At 41.5% G+C, this 16,598-nt stretch overlaps 1 protein-coding gene across 2 annotated transcripts in view; it reads right to left on the bottom strand.

Moving 5' to 3' along the window:
* pxdn (peroxidasin) overlaps positions 1-16,598 on the bottom strand; it is a 220,355-nt gene that overhangs the window by 27,240 nt on the left and 176,517 nt on the right. For both annotated transcript variants that reach the window (XM_033021677.1, XM_033021678.1), the window contains 4 exons: positions 14,466-14,623; positions 8,305-9,808; positions 3,775-3,909; positions 2,785-2,993 (listed from right to left, as the gene is read on the bottom strand). In XM_033021677.1, the coding sequence (XP_032877568.1) occupies positions 2,785-2,993; positions 3,775-3,909; positions 8,305-9,808; positions 14,466-14,623 (2,006 nt within the window). The remainder of the gene's footprint in view (positions 1-2,784; positions 2,994-3,774; positions 3,910-8,304; positions 9,809-14,465; positions 14,624-16,598) is intronic.

Raw genomic sequence — 16,598 nt, 5'->3', positions numbered from 1 at the left:
ATTTGATTAATGAGAAAACCAGATTTAAGTTGGACATTTTTCCACTTGTCCGGAAATAGAAAGGATGCATATTTAATAATGTTGAATGCAGATGTATCACACACTAGGCAGCATTTTTTTGTACTCAGAACATGAATTGGAACAGGAAAAGTAAAGCAGAAAATAAAAAAAACAAATGATTTGCATACTTTAAGTCTGAGAGCAAAGGACAAAAACAAAAAAATTAATGCAGTTTTCAGAACTGATGAAATGACATCGACCTGAAATATTAACTCTGCTTTAGATCTTCAGATGCTGCCTGACCCAGTTTACTCCAGAATTTCTGCTGAAGAATTGCCAGAATCTGAAGTGTTTCACTTCTGTGTATTACAATTTTTGTTTCATTGTTACCATCCTACTATTTCAAACAGATTCCACCATCTACCAATCACATCATCTCACCTGCATTCACCTATCATTTGCCAGACTTGGCACTACCCTCAGCCCTGTTTTCAAGATGTCTTCCTCCTACTCCTGACTCAATCTGAAGAGTAATGTCCCAATATGCCACTTTTTTTCCATTCCTCACCATCATTGCTGCCTGACTTGCCAAGTTACTTCAACACTATTTTGCTCAAGATTCCAGCATCTGCAATTTCTTGGATATCTTCGTGTGTGAACAAATCCCTTCACATTTTCAATGCACAACAAAGTTGCAGATCGGGGGAACACCCATGTCATACACTGATAGCCTGCATTAAAACTACCTTTGCACTATGTCTGCTGATAAACCTTACCTCCTGTAGGGAGTTGAAATGGCTTTGCATGGCCGATTGCATCAACCTAAGCCATCACCACTGGTCACACATGTCATTTGTCCTCGAACTGAGTCACCTAGTTACTCTCTGCACTACTGTTTCAAATTATGCGAACTCCAAATGATCCGAAAAGCCATTGCACACATCCCACAAGATGAATTTTGATTATTTTTTTCAGCACACTGATTCCTCACCACCAATTCATATTAAGGGGATTGAGGATTTGAGGATTGTGCCCTAACACATCTGCGCCTTCCTCCCTTGCAACATGGACCCGTTAGTTTGCATACCGTCCGAACAGATCCACGGACGATGCGGTCTCCCAGGTTCTGCACACCGCTCTCTCTCATCTTGACAGCCAGAAGGGGAGCTACGTGAGGATGCTGTTCATAGACTTCAGTTCAGCCTTCAACACGATAGTCCCCACCAGACTGGCCGAGAAGCTACTGGAATTAAGGCTCAACACCCCCGTGTGCCTGGGCCCTGGACTTTCTCACCGCCAGGGCCCAGGTAGTCATGATGGGAGGGAATACATCGAAGTCCCTCACCCTGAGCACAGGATCGCCCCAGGGTTGCGTCCTCAGCCCCCTATTGTACTCCCTGTACACACATGACTGTGTGGCAAGGTTCAGCTCCAACTCAATAATCAAGTTTGCTGATGACACTGTGGTGGTGGGCCTGATTTCAGACAACGATGAGAAGGCCTACCGGGAGGAGGTGGCTGATCTAGCACTCTGGTGTCAGGGCAACAGCCTGCTCTTGAACATCAAAAAAACTAAGGAGCTGATCGTGGATTTTAGGAGGGCACATCATCCGAGGACGTACACACCATTGAGGATAAATGGGGATACTGTGGCTAGGGTGAGCTGTTTTAAATATCTGGGAGTCAACATCCCTGAGGATATGACATGGACATCACACGCCTCAGCACCGTGAGTAAGGCAAGGCAGTGCCTTTACCACCTCAGGCAATTGAGGAAATTCAGAGTGTCTCCGAGGATCCTCCAGTGCTTCTTCACAGCGGCTGTGAAAAGCATCTTGTCCGGGAACATTACCATCTGGTTTGGGAATTGCTCTGCCAAGGACAAGAAGGCTCTGCAGAGAGTAGTGCGTTCGGCCGAACGCACTATGGGAACGTCACTCGCCCCCCTGCAGGAACTATACATCAGGAGGTGCAACTCCAGAGCCAATAAAATCATGGGAGACCTCTTCCACCCCTGCAACGGACTGTTCCAGCTGCTACGGTCAAGCAAACGCCTCCATTGCCATGCTGTGAGAACGGAGAGGTTGAGAAGGAGTTTCTTCCCAGAGGCCATTCGGACTGTAAACTCCTATCTCACCAGGGACTAACTTTACTGAACCTTTTCCCTTCTGCCTACAATATTTAACATGTAAAAGAATATGTGATTCTGTTTGTAGTTTGTTTGGTTGTTTGTTTGTCTTTTTGCACAATCTGCGAGCATTGCCACTTTTCATTTCACTGCACATCTCGTATGCGCATGTGACGAATAAACTTGACTTGACTTGACTTGACTTAAAGTGGCACTGACAAAAAGGATTGGTTATAACCTTATTGAATGGTGGAGTCAGACTGAGAGGCCACATGGCTACTTTTGGTTCAAGTTTTTATGTGCTTAGGTGTCTCTCTGTAATTAGAAACAAAGCACGGTTAAAAACAAACACCTCTTCCTCTTGACACCCAACAATGAAAATTGGCCCTTGTCAATGAAGAGCAGAAATGAATTGCAAAAAACACTGAATATTCGAAATGGTCCTTTGGAGTCCACATCATGATGCCCATAAACAGTTAAACAGTTGCAGCTTTTATAACAGATGCGAATACTTGTTCCATATTTGGTTGGACATTCTCCATAATCAAGTATTATTTGTATCCCTTAGAAACTAATAATCACACACAAAGCTGCTTTAAATTGTTTCAGAGTTCACTCACCATTCAAACCAAGCCCATTCATTAGATAATTACAAACCTTCGCAGCAGTCTTGCCATATCCTTAGGTCCATCCTTGGCATGTCGGCACAACTTTGATAACCATGAGGATATTCTGCCACTCTGAACACATCAGCCTGCACCCTGGTGATGTTGTCCCCATTGTCACACAGCACTCTGCCAAGAGAAGTCTGCTTGATCTGGGTCAGCTGGGCTGGAGTGAACACCCCAGGATTCTTATACCAGAACCTGTTCGCACAGAGTACAAATACCAATGTTAAACTCAATCAAATTCATTTGATTATTCTATTAATAATAATAATAATAGTCTATTATTTCATTGCACTTGCTTTTGGGCTTCAGGTTTTAAATTTGTTCTTTGTAACCGACGTATATTTATTTCATCTGACTTAACGGCAACTTAGATCACCAACATTTCTAATTGATGAGCTGGATTTTATATTTAATGAAGGTTCTCATTAAGTGACACAGCACAGAAACAGGCCCTTTGGTCTAATTTGATCTTGTTGACCAACATGACCATCTAAGATGATTCTATACGCTCACGTTTGACCCCAGTTTTTCTGAACCTTTCCTATTAATGTTCCTATCCAAATGATTTTTTTAAATGTTATTGTACCTTCCTATGGCAGGCACAAAGTACCTTGCACAGATACTGTAGTTAGAGCAGCTACAGTTCTAAATGCCACAAGGTACTTCCGCAAAATGTGATAAGATAAGTAGAAAATCATTGTTCTCCACGATTACATTGAAACCAAGTGTACATTACTAGAAGGTGATAAAGACTAGACTATCAGGCTAACATTTTACTCTTCCAACATCAAGGCATTGAGATCACTTACAGTAAACAAAACTATCGTCCCAATGCAGACAAGCTGGTCTGCAAGGTGTAGCATTACCTCAGGTTACACTTACCCGCTGCCCCATTGCAGCAAGAATTGTAGTGTTGGTAATGATGGAGCAGCTTCTCAATTGAATAAATAAAATCACGACGCAAACTGCTGTTTACCTGTCACCGTCTCGAAGACGTTTAAACTGAGTTGATAACAAACAGAGAAGAGTTGGTCCCAATCTGGATCCTGGTATTAGGTCTTCCACCATTAATGCAGGGAATAAATCTATGTTCAACGGAGTACCATATAAACTACAGAAATCAGAATGAAAGAGAAGGATTTAACACAACATTAACAATAGTTTTACACTGGAAATATTAACATCACTTCCAACAGATGCTGCTTCCTTACATGCTAGTGTTTACAACATATTCTGCTTTTGTATAGGTCTTCAAACATCTTCGATTTTTTCCCATTCCCTCCTAATTTCTTTAAAGTTAAAAATATTTAGCACTATATTCAATTTTAGGATGTATAGTTACCAAATGGCTATGTTCCAGAGACAGCAATCCAGAGGCTTGGATGAAAAACCCAGAAATCACAAATTCAAATAATTTTCAATGTAATTCAAGTAACCATGAAGTTGTCAAACAAGTTATGCACAGTAGGTCACTCGACACATCAAAAATGCTCCGGCTTTTAATAAGATTAGTGTTGACCTGACTACAAGTTCAACATCACATTTCCATCTACCTGTGGCAACCTTTCACATCCTTAGTTAAACACCTATGTCTTAAAAAATAATTGTAGTCTCTGTTGTTGATGAAGTTGGATCAAAGACTCTTAGACCTTAAAATAAACTGCTTCATTTATTTTTAATGGGCAACTATTTTGTTCTTACATACATCCTCTGCACATCCACTCTGTCAAAACTCCTCAGGATCTATAGTTTCAGTCAAGTCCCTCTCACTCTTCTATTATCCAGCAGTTACAAGCCTAATCTTTACAACCTTTATTCACAAGACAAACTGTCGATTTCAGGTAATGATTGAACAAAACTTCCTGAACTGCTTCTAATGCATTAATATTCTTCCTTATACAAGGCCACCACTATTTTACACAGTACTCCAGATATCAGAATCGTCCTCATTATAAATAGTGTTCATTATAAATTAAGCATAACACCCCCCCCCCCCCCCCCCCCCCCCCCCACCTACTTTTGTATTGATTTCCCTGAACAATAACATTTTCTAGCTCCCAATTATCAGCGGCTCCTGCATACTACCCTGATAAATGCACAATTAAAACTCGATTGGTGGCACAAAGGTCTTTTAGGGCAGCTGCCCTCACCATGTGTCGCCTTATGTAATCCAAACACACACTAACTGAACTTTACTCTCTGGACTCTCCTTTGAGCCTTATTAACTGCGCTCCTTTGAAAGCAGCTAGTTTAGTTTAGAGATACAGCGTGGAAACAGGCCCTTCGGCCCACCAACATGAACACTACCCTACACATACCAGGGACAATTTTTACAGTTATACCAAGCTAATTAACTTACAAACCTGTACGTCTTTGGAGTGTGGGAGTGTGGGAGGAAACCGAAGATCTTGGAGAAAACCCACGGGGTCACGGGGAGGATGTACAAACTCCGTACAGACAGCTCCCGTAGTCGGGATTGAACCCGGGTCTCCGATGCTGCAAGCGTAGTAAGGCAGCAACTCTACCGCTGCGCCACTGTGCCACCCTATTAGGGCAACTAGGTTAAAGCACAATATGTCTAAATGTCTACCTTTAATAACATCTGGATCTCAGGAAAGAATAAGGGTTTATAGAGATGTAAAATGTTGTGGGACAAACTTGTTGCTTGGCCACCTATCCACTCACCTTGTACATTGCTGTCTTTAATGCTAAAAAAAAATGACCTTCTGTTTCTTTTCCATTGGAACAATAATGCAATCCATTTCAAACAAATCAGATAAGAAACCAACAACAAAAGCACGCCCCTGTAAACCAGGTTTAACACCCCAGGCCTCAAATGCAAGTCCACCAGTGTATGGCCAGTGGAGGTTGATTCAAGCAGTTACAGAGGATTGGAAAAGACAAAGACAAAAGAGTCAAACTGAAAGACATTGAGCCCAAAGCATCAGATAAATATTTATTGGGATATTTAAAATAGGTTCCTACAGTACTGTCAATTGGTGGCATCTTGGAAAACTGAACACTGATTGGTATAAGGCACACCAGATGGGCCAGATTTATTCACCTCCAGAAAGCTTCTGACCCTCTCATCTCAACCGTTGCAGCCCTGGGTCAATAATTGGCTGGCCTTTGCCCTGTCTCCTTATTGACAGTGGGTTTGGTTCCCCACTGCCACCTTGTCCACAACATCCCTCTTGCTAGATTGCTCTTCTGTTTGTCCACAAGATGCCAATAGAAACATAGAAACCTAGAAATTAGGTGCAGGAGTAGGCCATTCGGCCCTTCGAGCCTGCACCGCCGTTCAATATGATCATGGCTGATCATCCAACTCAGTATCCCGTACCTGCCTTCTCTCCATACCCTCTGATCCCCTTAGCCACAATGGCCACATCTAACTCCCTCTTAAATATAGCCAATGAACTGGCCTCGACTACCCTCTGTGGCAGGGAGTTCCAGAGATTCACCACTCTCTGTGTGAAAAAAGTTCTTCTCATCTCGGTTTTAAAGGATTTCCCCCTTATCCTTAAGCTGTGACCCCTTGTCCTGGACTTCCCCAACATCGGGAGCAATCTTCCTGCATCTAGCCTGTCCAACCCCTTAAGAATTTTGTAAGTTTCTATAAGATCCCCTCTCAATCTCCTAAATTCTAGAGAGTATAAACCAAGTCTATCCAGTCTTTCTTCATAAGACAGTCCTGCCATCCCAGGAATCAGTCTGGTGAACCTTCTCTGCACTCCCTCTATGGCAATAATGTCCTTCCTCAGATTTGGAGACCAAAACTGTACGCAATACTCCAGGTGTGGTCTCACCAAGACCCTGTACAACTGCAGTAGAACCTCCCTGCTCCTATACTCAAATCCTTTTGCTATGAAAGCTAACATACCATTCGCGTTCTTCACTGCCTGCTGCACCTGCATGCCCACTTTCAATGACTGGTGTACCATGACACCCAGGTCTCGCTGCATCTCCCCTTTTCCTAGTCGGCCACCATTTAGATAATAGTCTGCTTTCCTGTTTTTGCCACCAAAATGGATAACCTCACATTTATCCACATTATACTGCATCTGCCAAACATTTGCCCACTCACCCAGCCTATCCAAGTCACCTTGCAGTCTCCTAGCATCCTCCTCACAGCTAACACTGCCCCCCAGCTTAGTGTCATCCGCAAACTTGGAGATATTAGCCTTCAATTCCCTCATCCAGATCATTAATATATATTGTAAATAGCTGGGGTCCCAGCACTGAGCCTTGCGGTACCCCACTAGTCACTGCCTGCCATTGTGAAAAGGACCCGTTTACTCCTACTCTTTGCTTCCTGTTTGCCAGCCAGTTCTCTATCCACATCAATACTGAACCCCCAATGCCGTGTGCTTTAAGTTTGTAAACTAATCTCTTATGTGGGACCTTGTCGAAAGCCTTCTGGAAGTCCAGATACACCACATCCACTGGTTCTCCCCTATCCACGCTACTAGTTACATCCTCGAAAAATTCTATAAGATTCGTCAGACATGATTTACCTTTTGTAAATCCATGCTGACTTTGTCCAATGATTTCACCACTTTCCAAATGTGCTGCTATCCCATCTTTAATAACTGACTCTAGCAGTTTCCCCACTACCGATGTTAGACTAACTGGTCTGTAATTCCCCGTTTTCTCTCTCCCTCCCTTCTTAAAAAGTGGGGTTACGTTTGCTACCCGCCAATCCTCAGGAACTACTCCAGAATCTAAAGAGTTTTGAAAGATTATTACTAATGCATCCACTATTTCTGGAGCTACTTCCTTAAGTACTCTGGGATGCAGCCTATCTGGCCCTGGGGATTTATCGGCCTTTAATCCATTTAATTTACCCAACACCACTTCCCGGCTAACCTGGATTTCACTCAATTCCTCCAACTCCTTTGACCCGCGGTCCCCTGCTATTTCCGGCAGATTATTTATGTCTTCCTTAGTGAAGACGGAACCAAAGTAGTTATTCAATTGGTCCGCCATATCCTTGTTCCCCATGATCAACTCACCTGTTTCTGACTGCAAGGGACCTACTTCAGGATTAGCATAGGGCTCTACTTCAGGATTAGCAGCAATTTCCTATTTACATTAACTCCTTTATCAAAGTCGGAGTCATACATTTTGCGAGCAGCCCCTTTGGCCCATCAAACATATGTTAATCTCAGGCATACTCCATTTTATCCTTTGCACATTCCCAGCAACTTCCCCCAGATTCTACTGCCTACAAGGAACAATTTACCTACCAACCTGCACATCTTTTGAGATCTGGGAGAAAACCAGAGCAAATGGATGAAATCCACATGGTCAGTAGGGCAACTTGCAAATTCCACACAGAAAGCACCACAGATCAGAATTGAATCAAAGCTGCTGGAGCTGTGATGTAACAGCTCTACTACCTGCACCATTTTTCCATTCCACATCCTAATTTTCAACAAAGTACTAACATGCCAGAAATTTCAGTACGATCAAGATTTTAAGCCAACATAATAATCTCACTTACTTCCTGAGCTTTTCTCTAATTCGTGGATTCTTAATTTCATTTTTTAAGTCTTCGAATTCCTGAGCCGAAGTGAGATTACAGTAGACTCTGTAATCATTGTAAGGAGGTATTCCGTGGTCCCTACCTCTCTGAATGTTCATTGCAGCTAGATCCAGTGCCACTGCATGTGCCATGGAGAAAAGGCGCTCTGTGAGTTCTGTATTTACCAGCTCCGTGGGGACCCGCATCTTTCCTGGAACTGCAAACAATCCGCGCAGCAACGGGTCAATGCCACCCTCGTTCACTATACGGAACGGAGAGAAAAACGCTTTATGAAGAGAAAGGTGGCCCTGCGGAATGGGCTGAAATGTATCGTCCAGCCGGTAAAGAATTGGGTTAATCAGCGTGTGCCCAAATCTAAAGGCCGCCGTGGCAAACACATTCACTATTCCTGAATTAACACTGGGCTCGTAGCCTTTGTAGTCCCCAAGCATTCTCATTCCAAAGTCACCGAAAATCTTGGGTAGCCAGTGGCTGTAGGTGATGTGCTGCATCTGGGCACCAACTATTTTACGAGCTTCATGGTAAATAGTTTCACCGTCCCAATGAGGATTCAGCTTTAGGAGCTCGGTGGCAATTCGGTTGTGTTCTCGAAACCAAACTGTGTGCATGCTGGTTAAACCCATGTGCTCGTTGGAGCGATGATCCCCAGCCAGGAAGCAAGGAATGGGACTTTCGTTTTCATCTCTCATGCACTCCGTGGGAGGACCAGTAGCAAATGGCAAAAGTGGTTTCCCCAAGCGGTGTGCTATCCCTTGCTTCAGCAGGCCTCGTTGGCTGGCCAGGTCACGGATTTCCTCAGCTTCCTGGTCTGAGCTCCCATATACATTGGATGCATCAATAAATGACGTCAACTGGTTGATCTGTTCCCGTGGATACACGGATTCCATTAACAATGACGTCATCCCACTTCCACAGACAGGACTAGACCGTACAAAAAACATACAGCGAGCTCCATTACGCACTCTGGGGTCATTTTGAGGAATCAAGATGGGAAAGCATGGTGGGTCATTTGTGCAGACAGAACTACAGTCTTGACCGTCTGAAAACCTGGACAGACTTAATGCTGTAACAGTCAAATCTATATCATGGTCAACGAACTGACCCCACTGCATCAACATGTGTGTGTACTGGTCGTCAGGGGTAATGGCTTCAGTGCCTACCAGAGAGGTTGAAATGAGGCGAGGTAGAGGGAGAGGAAACCCATTGGAAAACCGGTCTCGATTAATTCCTCTCGGCAGATTAAACCCGTTTTCATAGACTGGCTTCAGAAGGCGTTCAAAGGCAGTCAGGGAAGCTCCCCACATGGGATGCTGGAGATTGTTGCATGTTCCATCGTGAGATCGGTACTTCTGATGGAAGCAAATATCGGAACAGTTATTGATTCGACGGTGGGCCGTGCAGCCTGACAGATTTGCAATCAGGCTCAGGAACCTTGGAGACAAAAGGTCATTATAGCGAAAACCTATAAAAGAAAGAGTAAATTAAAATCATAATTTGCTTTCATATTCATGCACATGTACCAATTTAAATGAAAAGGAAATCAACTTTTTAGTGATTACCAAATAAAAAAAACAAATCACATTAAGCTGCCCAACAAGAGTTGCATGTACATTAGAGTACATCAAAATATCTCTGCCCCCATCACTGCTTTTCTGCAATTCCACAAAATTGAAGTGCTTCTTTTGAGCTTGAAATGAAATCTCCATTCCTCTGTCACCAGATTCTGTCACCTCCTCCTTCAAATCTATCATTTGCAAACATGTTAGAAACATAGAAACATAGAAATTAGGTGCAGGAGTAGGCCATTCGGCCCTTCGAGCCTGCACTGCCATTCAATATGATCATGGCTGATCATCCAATGCAAATCCTCTCTGAAAACTGCTCTTTTTGTCTTGGCACATCTTTTAAACCTGTATCTCTTTGTTTACTACTTGAATCTCATATAAATAAGCTCTATCAGAGTTAAAATTTTAACTGAGGATTTCTTAGCACAAAACAACCTCAAGTCTATTCTGTATTTCTTTTTAAATAACCAGACATTGGCATTTCTCTTCAAATGTACTTCAGTGGAAGTGTTTGGAGTTTAAGTCCAGCTCTGTTTAATGCCTTCTACAATGAGTTGTGCACTGTTAAAAAGTTTCTATTAGCTCTTGTGCAATGACTGACAAATTAACTTCTCTTTTTATTACTTCCATAACCAAGCATTGGAAAGCAAAGAAAAATGGACTGTTGTGCTGATCTCTGCTCTTTTTCAGGCAGATTCTATTCAGCTTTCTATATGCAGTTGAATATCTGCTCATAGCTCTAGCACCATATTTCCCCCAGCACACATTGCTTTCCAACTGCTTACGTTTGAGTCTGCACGAGAATCCCAGAGAGCTGTTCTAAGTAGCTGCAGGATCTTGGCCTACATGCATTTACAGGAGATGAACTCATGAAAGACAGCAACCAACTCTGATCTATTCATTAAACTAATTAAACGAACAGAACTGTATATTAAATCATTAAGAAATATTGAGCATCCATTAATGATCCATTACCAAATATTGAGCGTCCAAAGCAAGCGTTGTCTGCGAAGGGCGCTCAGCATCGCCAAGGACTGCTCTCACCCCAACCACAGACTGTTTACCCTCGTACCATCCAGGAGGCGCTACAGGTCTCTCCGTTGCCGGACCAGCAGGTCCAGGAACAGCTTCTTCCCTGCGGCTGTTACATTACTCAACACTGTACCTCGGTGACTGCCAATCACCCCCCCCTCCCCCCCCTCCCCAGGACATTCCTTCCACCAGAAAAAATTGCACTACTGCAACTGTATGCACGTAAATATATTTATTTATTGCTCATATTCTATGTCGCTCTTCTAGGGAGATGCTAACTGCATTTCGTTGTCTCTGTACGGCATACTGCACAATGACAATAAAGTTTGAATCGGAATCTGAATCTTAAGAAACATAAAAACTGCTTAATTGATGGGTATTTGTACAATTTTCAAGCAAATAGCATAACAATTTCATGAAATATTTGCACGAAGGTTTATTTTAGAATTTGGCTGATGAACAATGGAATGTGGGGAACAAAAAAACACACTAAATCTAACAAAGCCAGGAGATGATGTGAAGACGGCACTCTGATGTAGAGAAATTCATGCCAAAGACAACAAATATATCCACACATTGTAAGAATGAAATGAGAAAAAAAATGTCAACAAAAGAAGGAACATGAAGGCAATCAGAAAATTATCTCTGACACACATTAGGAATATTGTTTTATTACTTAATGTTAAAATCTTTTACTGTGCTCAGCGAAGCACAGATAGACTGAGCAAGAAAGATTGAATGCCTGTTCAAATAGGGAAGAAGCTTGTGTGGTCTAATTAAAACCACATTCATTTCAGCAATATTTTAAATCCCGCAGTCAGAGGTCACAGGCAGAACATATTTAAATTGTATTTTTGTGTGGTAAACCTCAAATAAGGTATATAATGCTATTTCACCAAGATTTGTTTGCAATGAATGATAACAGTCAATAGCACCCAGGAAATGTAATCTATCCCACATCCTTGTGGGCAATTATGCTGAAATTTAAACTTAATATAACAAAGCAATTCAAAGTTATTAAGTGTTGGTATTAATATATTATTGTCACGTGTACTGAGATACAACGAAAAGTTTTGTTTGCGTGCTATCCGATCAAACCATATACAGGTTGTGCAAAGTGAAAAATACCAGCAAGCAGAATAGTGATACAGCTTTATGTTATTACATTTATTTTAAATCATTTTTCAATTGCAAACTTTGCTTCAATGTAACATCGTGCTTCTGCTGATTATAGACTAGGCAGTTTCCAACAAATACTCCATTACAAATTTCCCAGGATTTGAGCAATATTAGCCAATTGATGTTTTCTTTTAGGCAACTCACAGTACTTCCTATTTGGATCATATGAAAATATTAACATTTGAAATCCACGAGCAAGAAAATATGTGAATGGAGCTTGAGCCATACCAGACAGTCAAAACGTTTTAGATGAATACCAATGTAAAATGTTTGATCCTAAATTAGCATACATTGAAAGTGCACCAGATAAGTGATTTAGAGAATTTGAGATGTACATTCACCATCAATGCATTAAAAAAAATAAGATATTTGACACAAAAACATGGTAGAATCAAAAACAAAGAAATACTTGTAAGTATATCAGTGATAGTATCCCTTGAACTGCTGTGGATGTTGTCCTTGAATCAAAGGTTACCCGCTAAATATTCTGATTCTACCTACTGCAGGAGAACAAAACTGACAGGTCTCATTTAGGTTGACACCAAAAAATGCTAAAGTCTGAGTGAATGCTGATCTTAAGGGCTACTCTTAGGTAATTATTTTTTTCAGAGTTGTTCCCTTTCAAAACGTGTTCCCTTTCATTTTAGAGGATATGATTTTTCCTTTCAAATTCTCCAACCCTTCTCCCAACTCATGTGGATTTGAACTAAGATCATCAGGCCATTCAGCTGCTGAACATTTTCAACCAGGTTGATAAAATTGCAACACAGGATGTCAGATGATTACTGGAAAACAAGTTTTCCTCAACTCACCGAAGTCTTAAGTCTGACTGTTGTCCCAATTAAGAACGCTCAGGCCCATGGGAGATGAAGGATCTATTATTGTTCATTTAAGTCTCTGCATTTCACCAATGGACAATGCAGTGCAGTTGTCCACTACACAGACTTGACATTTATCACTTAATGTGCAATTTTTGTATCCATCACTGCATTTCTTATCTTACATGACTGATAATTTGTGTTGACTGTCTGACTTTGGTTTTCTATTGTCCATAAAACATTGCCTCAAACATTGAACTACCTTTTCTCCATTTTGTTCAGCAGGGCTTTTGTTTTAGAATTATCGTAAGATGTACTGTCCCTGGCTCTATTTACTTTATATTTGCCATGTGCATCATGTCAAAAAGACCATGTTGACAATCTTCCATAATAAAAGCATAAAAAGCTAATTACATTGACTGTATTCATAGATATCATTGGGGAGTAAATCAAACTAAGTTTATTTTTTAAATCTCAAGGGAACGTTAGCAATAACACAAATATAAAATAATATAATTTACAAAACTAAAAATGTGCATTAACTGATAAGGGGAATCCAAAATACTTGAAAATGACACCATAAAAAATAAAATTACATATCCACAAAGGCACAAGATGCTGATATCTTGAGCAGAAACTACTAGAGGAACTCAATGGGTCAGGCAACATCTGTGGAGCGAAGCTGAGAAATGACGATTCAGGTGCTGATCGTTCATCAAACTGAAGAGTTGACCTGACCAGAACGATTGTTCTTGCTGGTAGGAGCATTGGCACCGGGGTATTGCCTCCAGCACCTTCAAGGACGGTTGCAGGAGGGAAAGATGGTCGGGCGAGGAGAGGGTCGTCGGTTTCTGGGCCCTGGGTGATGGAAGAGGCCTTGCAGTAGCCAGGGGCTTACATGGATCGGGAGCCACTCCAGGACATTGAGCATTTAGATCGGACTTTGGCCTTTTTGTAAATTACACCAAAATATGGCGACTCGTGCATATGTGACCTATGCAAAAAGAATTTCACTGTGCAATGCACACGTGACAACAAAGAACCATTCAATCATTGTTCTATTTGCCTCCACAGATGCTGCCGAGCCTGTTGAGTTCCTTCATCAGTTTTTACATATTATTTTACATAACCATTAATTAAATCGAGAATATTATTCTCACATCAAAATGCTCCAAATCAATGTGTCAAAGGTATAATTAAAATGAATGGGTGCACAGCTGATAGAGCTGGTGCCTCACAGGGTCAGAGACCCAGGTTCAATCCTGACCTCAGGTGCTGCCTGTGTGGAGTATGCATGTTTCTCCCTTTGACCGTGTGGGCCTCCTACAATGTTCTGGTTTCTTCCCACAGAGATGCGGTTTGTAAGTTAATTGGACTCTGCAAAATTACTATTAATGTGCAGAGAGTGGATGCGAAAGTGGTTTAACAGAGAACTCAAAAGGGTGAGTCAAACACACAGCAACATTCAACAAAAAGCAAATGAGGAAGACCATAAAGTATGAACTGGAATTTAAACATTACTGACCTGTTCCATTTAGATCAACCATCAGTCCGCGATTTACATGCTCCTGAATGAGTTGCAAGGTCCGTTCAAAAACTTCCCCTGCTCGTGCAAGATCAAAAACAATCGGCAGTCGTGGATAGCGGAACAAGGCAAACAGTTCACTTGGAGTTTGGGGCCGGCTGTTGGCAGATTGAAAAATTTAATTAGTGCTTCTTTTTAAAGAAAACAATCTGTTGATTTTACATTGTAATAAATCTGGGCTTGAAAATGTAATCCAGTTTGCCTGAGGGACAAGAGATTGCAGGTGCTGGAATCGGCAGCAAAAGGAAGAGAGCATCCTAGGAGGATCCTAGTGGGTCAGGCAGCATCGATGGTGGGAAACAAACAGCCAATGTTGCGGGTGAAAACCATTCATCTAGACCCATCGACATGATGGAATCTACATCAGTGGTCTCTGCACAAAACATCGAGTGTCCAGTTCCCTCCACAAATGCAGTCAGACCTGCTGAGTACCTCCAGCAGCTCACCTACTAAAAAAAACCCAGCTTACCGTATATCAATTCTCTTAGAACAAAGTGAATCTTGAAGATATACCTGCTCATTCATGCAACTGGCTACAATACATTCAAGAACTATTCTTGCTCATCTGCTCCAATTATATCTTTAAAACATGGATATATTTTAAGAGAGGAGGATCTTCACGTTGTGTGTAACAATGCCTACATTCACACACCAATAGCCCTAGTGCAAGCAAATCACACAGCATGAATGTGTCAATTACAAGCCATGGCAGCACATTATATAAGGCAGTTTCTAAACATCAAAAGATATAACTGATGCTAAAGAGGATTAATAGACGTAGGGCATCCATACAAGCTGCAGCAAAGTATCTGATGCAGGGAAGCTCACATTAAATAAAATGTTAATACCACTGATACTATACCTGAACTATATTGTCCAACATGGTTAGAAAGATAAGAAAATAAAGGGTACACTGTTAAATAAGAAAACAAGATAAGTGTAAACACACAAATTGACAAGATATTTTCTAAATGTTTGATGCTAATATGTATATTTGCTCAGTGCAGCAAAATGCTGAAGTAATTAATACTTTTGAGAATAAAAAAACAGAGCGTCTGCAATCACATTACTCTAACCTCAATTAAACAACGAATAAAAAAAAAGAATAAAAAAGGTACGCAGTTTAGAAGGAGACGACACAGAAGATTGTAACACCCATTACATGGTGACTATTCTGCTTTAATCTGTTTTCTGCCAGAATCTGTTAGCAACTGGCTCACAAAGTTATTTTCCCTTATGTTCTCTCATTACCCTAGCCTTCCCTAGTAATGTTCTCTCATTACCCTAGCCTTCCGTAATGGCAAGAATGGACCAACTGAACAAACTGCAGCTGCAAAAGCACCTGACTGACTGCACAATCCCACAGCTCCAACTATCTCTTCTCAATACAAACGACCCTGACCTTTAATGAGAAAGCAGTGACACTCTTTACTTTGAATTGAAAGATTTTTAAGAAAACATGACAAACAGTGGGACAGAGTGGAAATTACAGATAAAGTACGACCCACTACATAGTAAGCTTCCTCTCTTGTTCTCAGCTGATACAGTGTATTTTATATAATTCACTTGCAGTACAGCCTTCAACCAGACTATCCATTCAACAATACATTTTCTTCCCTGAACATCACTGGTCCATATCCAACCCTCACAATTCCCACTAACCCCCTACCCACAAACAAACCCCATTTAACACAAAAATCAATTCCATACAAATAGCTAGACCCCTGCACTTGGAACACTTCAAATTCTTTGTCCTTTCCTGGTGGTCTTCATCAGTCAGGCAATTAAGTATAGAAGTAGGGACGTTATGTTGTATTTGTACATTACATTGTTGAGGCCACACTGAGTATTGTATTCTGGTTTGGTCACTCTACTGTAGGAAACAAGTCATGAAGCTGGAAAAGAGTGCCGAGAAGATTCACAAGCAAGTGACCAGGATTCGAGGGCCCAAGCTATAGGAAGAGACTGGAGAGGCTTGGACTTTATTCCTTGGAGCTAGCAGACCGAGTGGTATAATGGAGGTGTATAAAATCATGAGGGTAATAGAGAGTGAAAGCAGTATATTTCCCACTA

Source organism: Amblyraja radiata, chromosome 5 (genome assembly GCF_010909765.2).
Source record: "Amblyraja radiata isolate CabotCenter1 chromosome 5, sAmbRad1.1.pri, whole genome shotgun sequence".
Classification (NCBI taxonomy): domain Eukaryota; kingdom Metazoa; phylum Chordata; class Chondrichthyes; order Rajiformes; family Rajidae; genus Amblyraja; species Amblyraja radiata.
The sequence above is the reverse complement of the archived record's forward strand: the minus strand, read 5'-3'. Positions and strand labels throughout refer to the sequence as shown.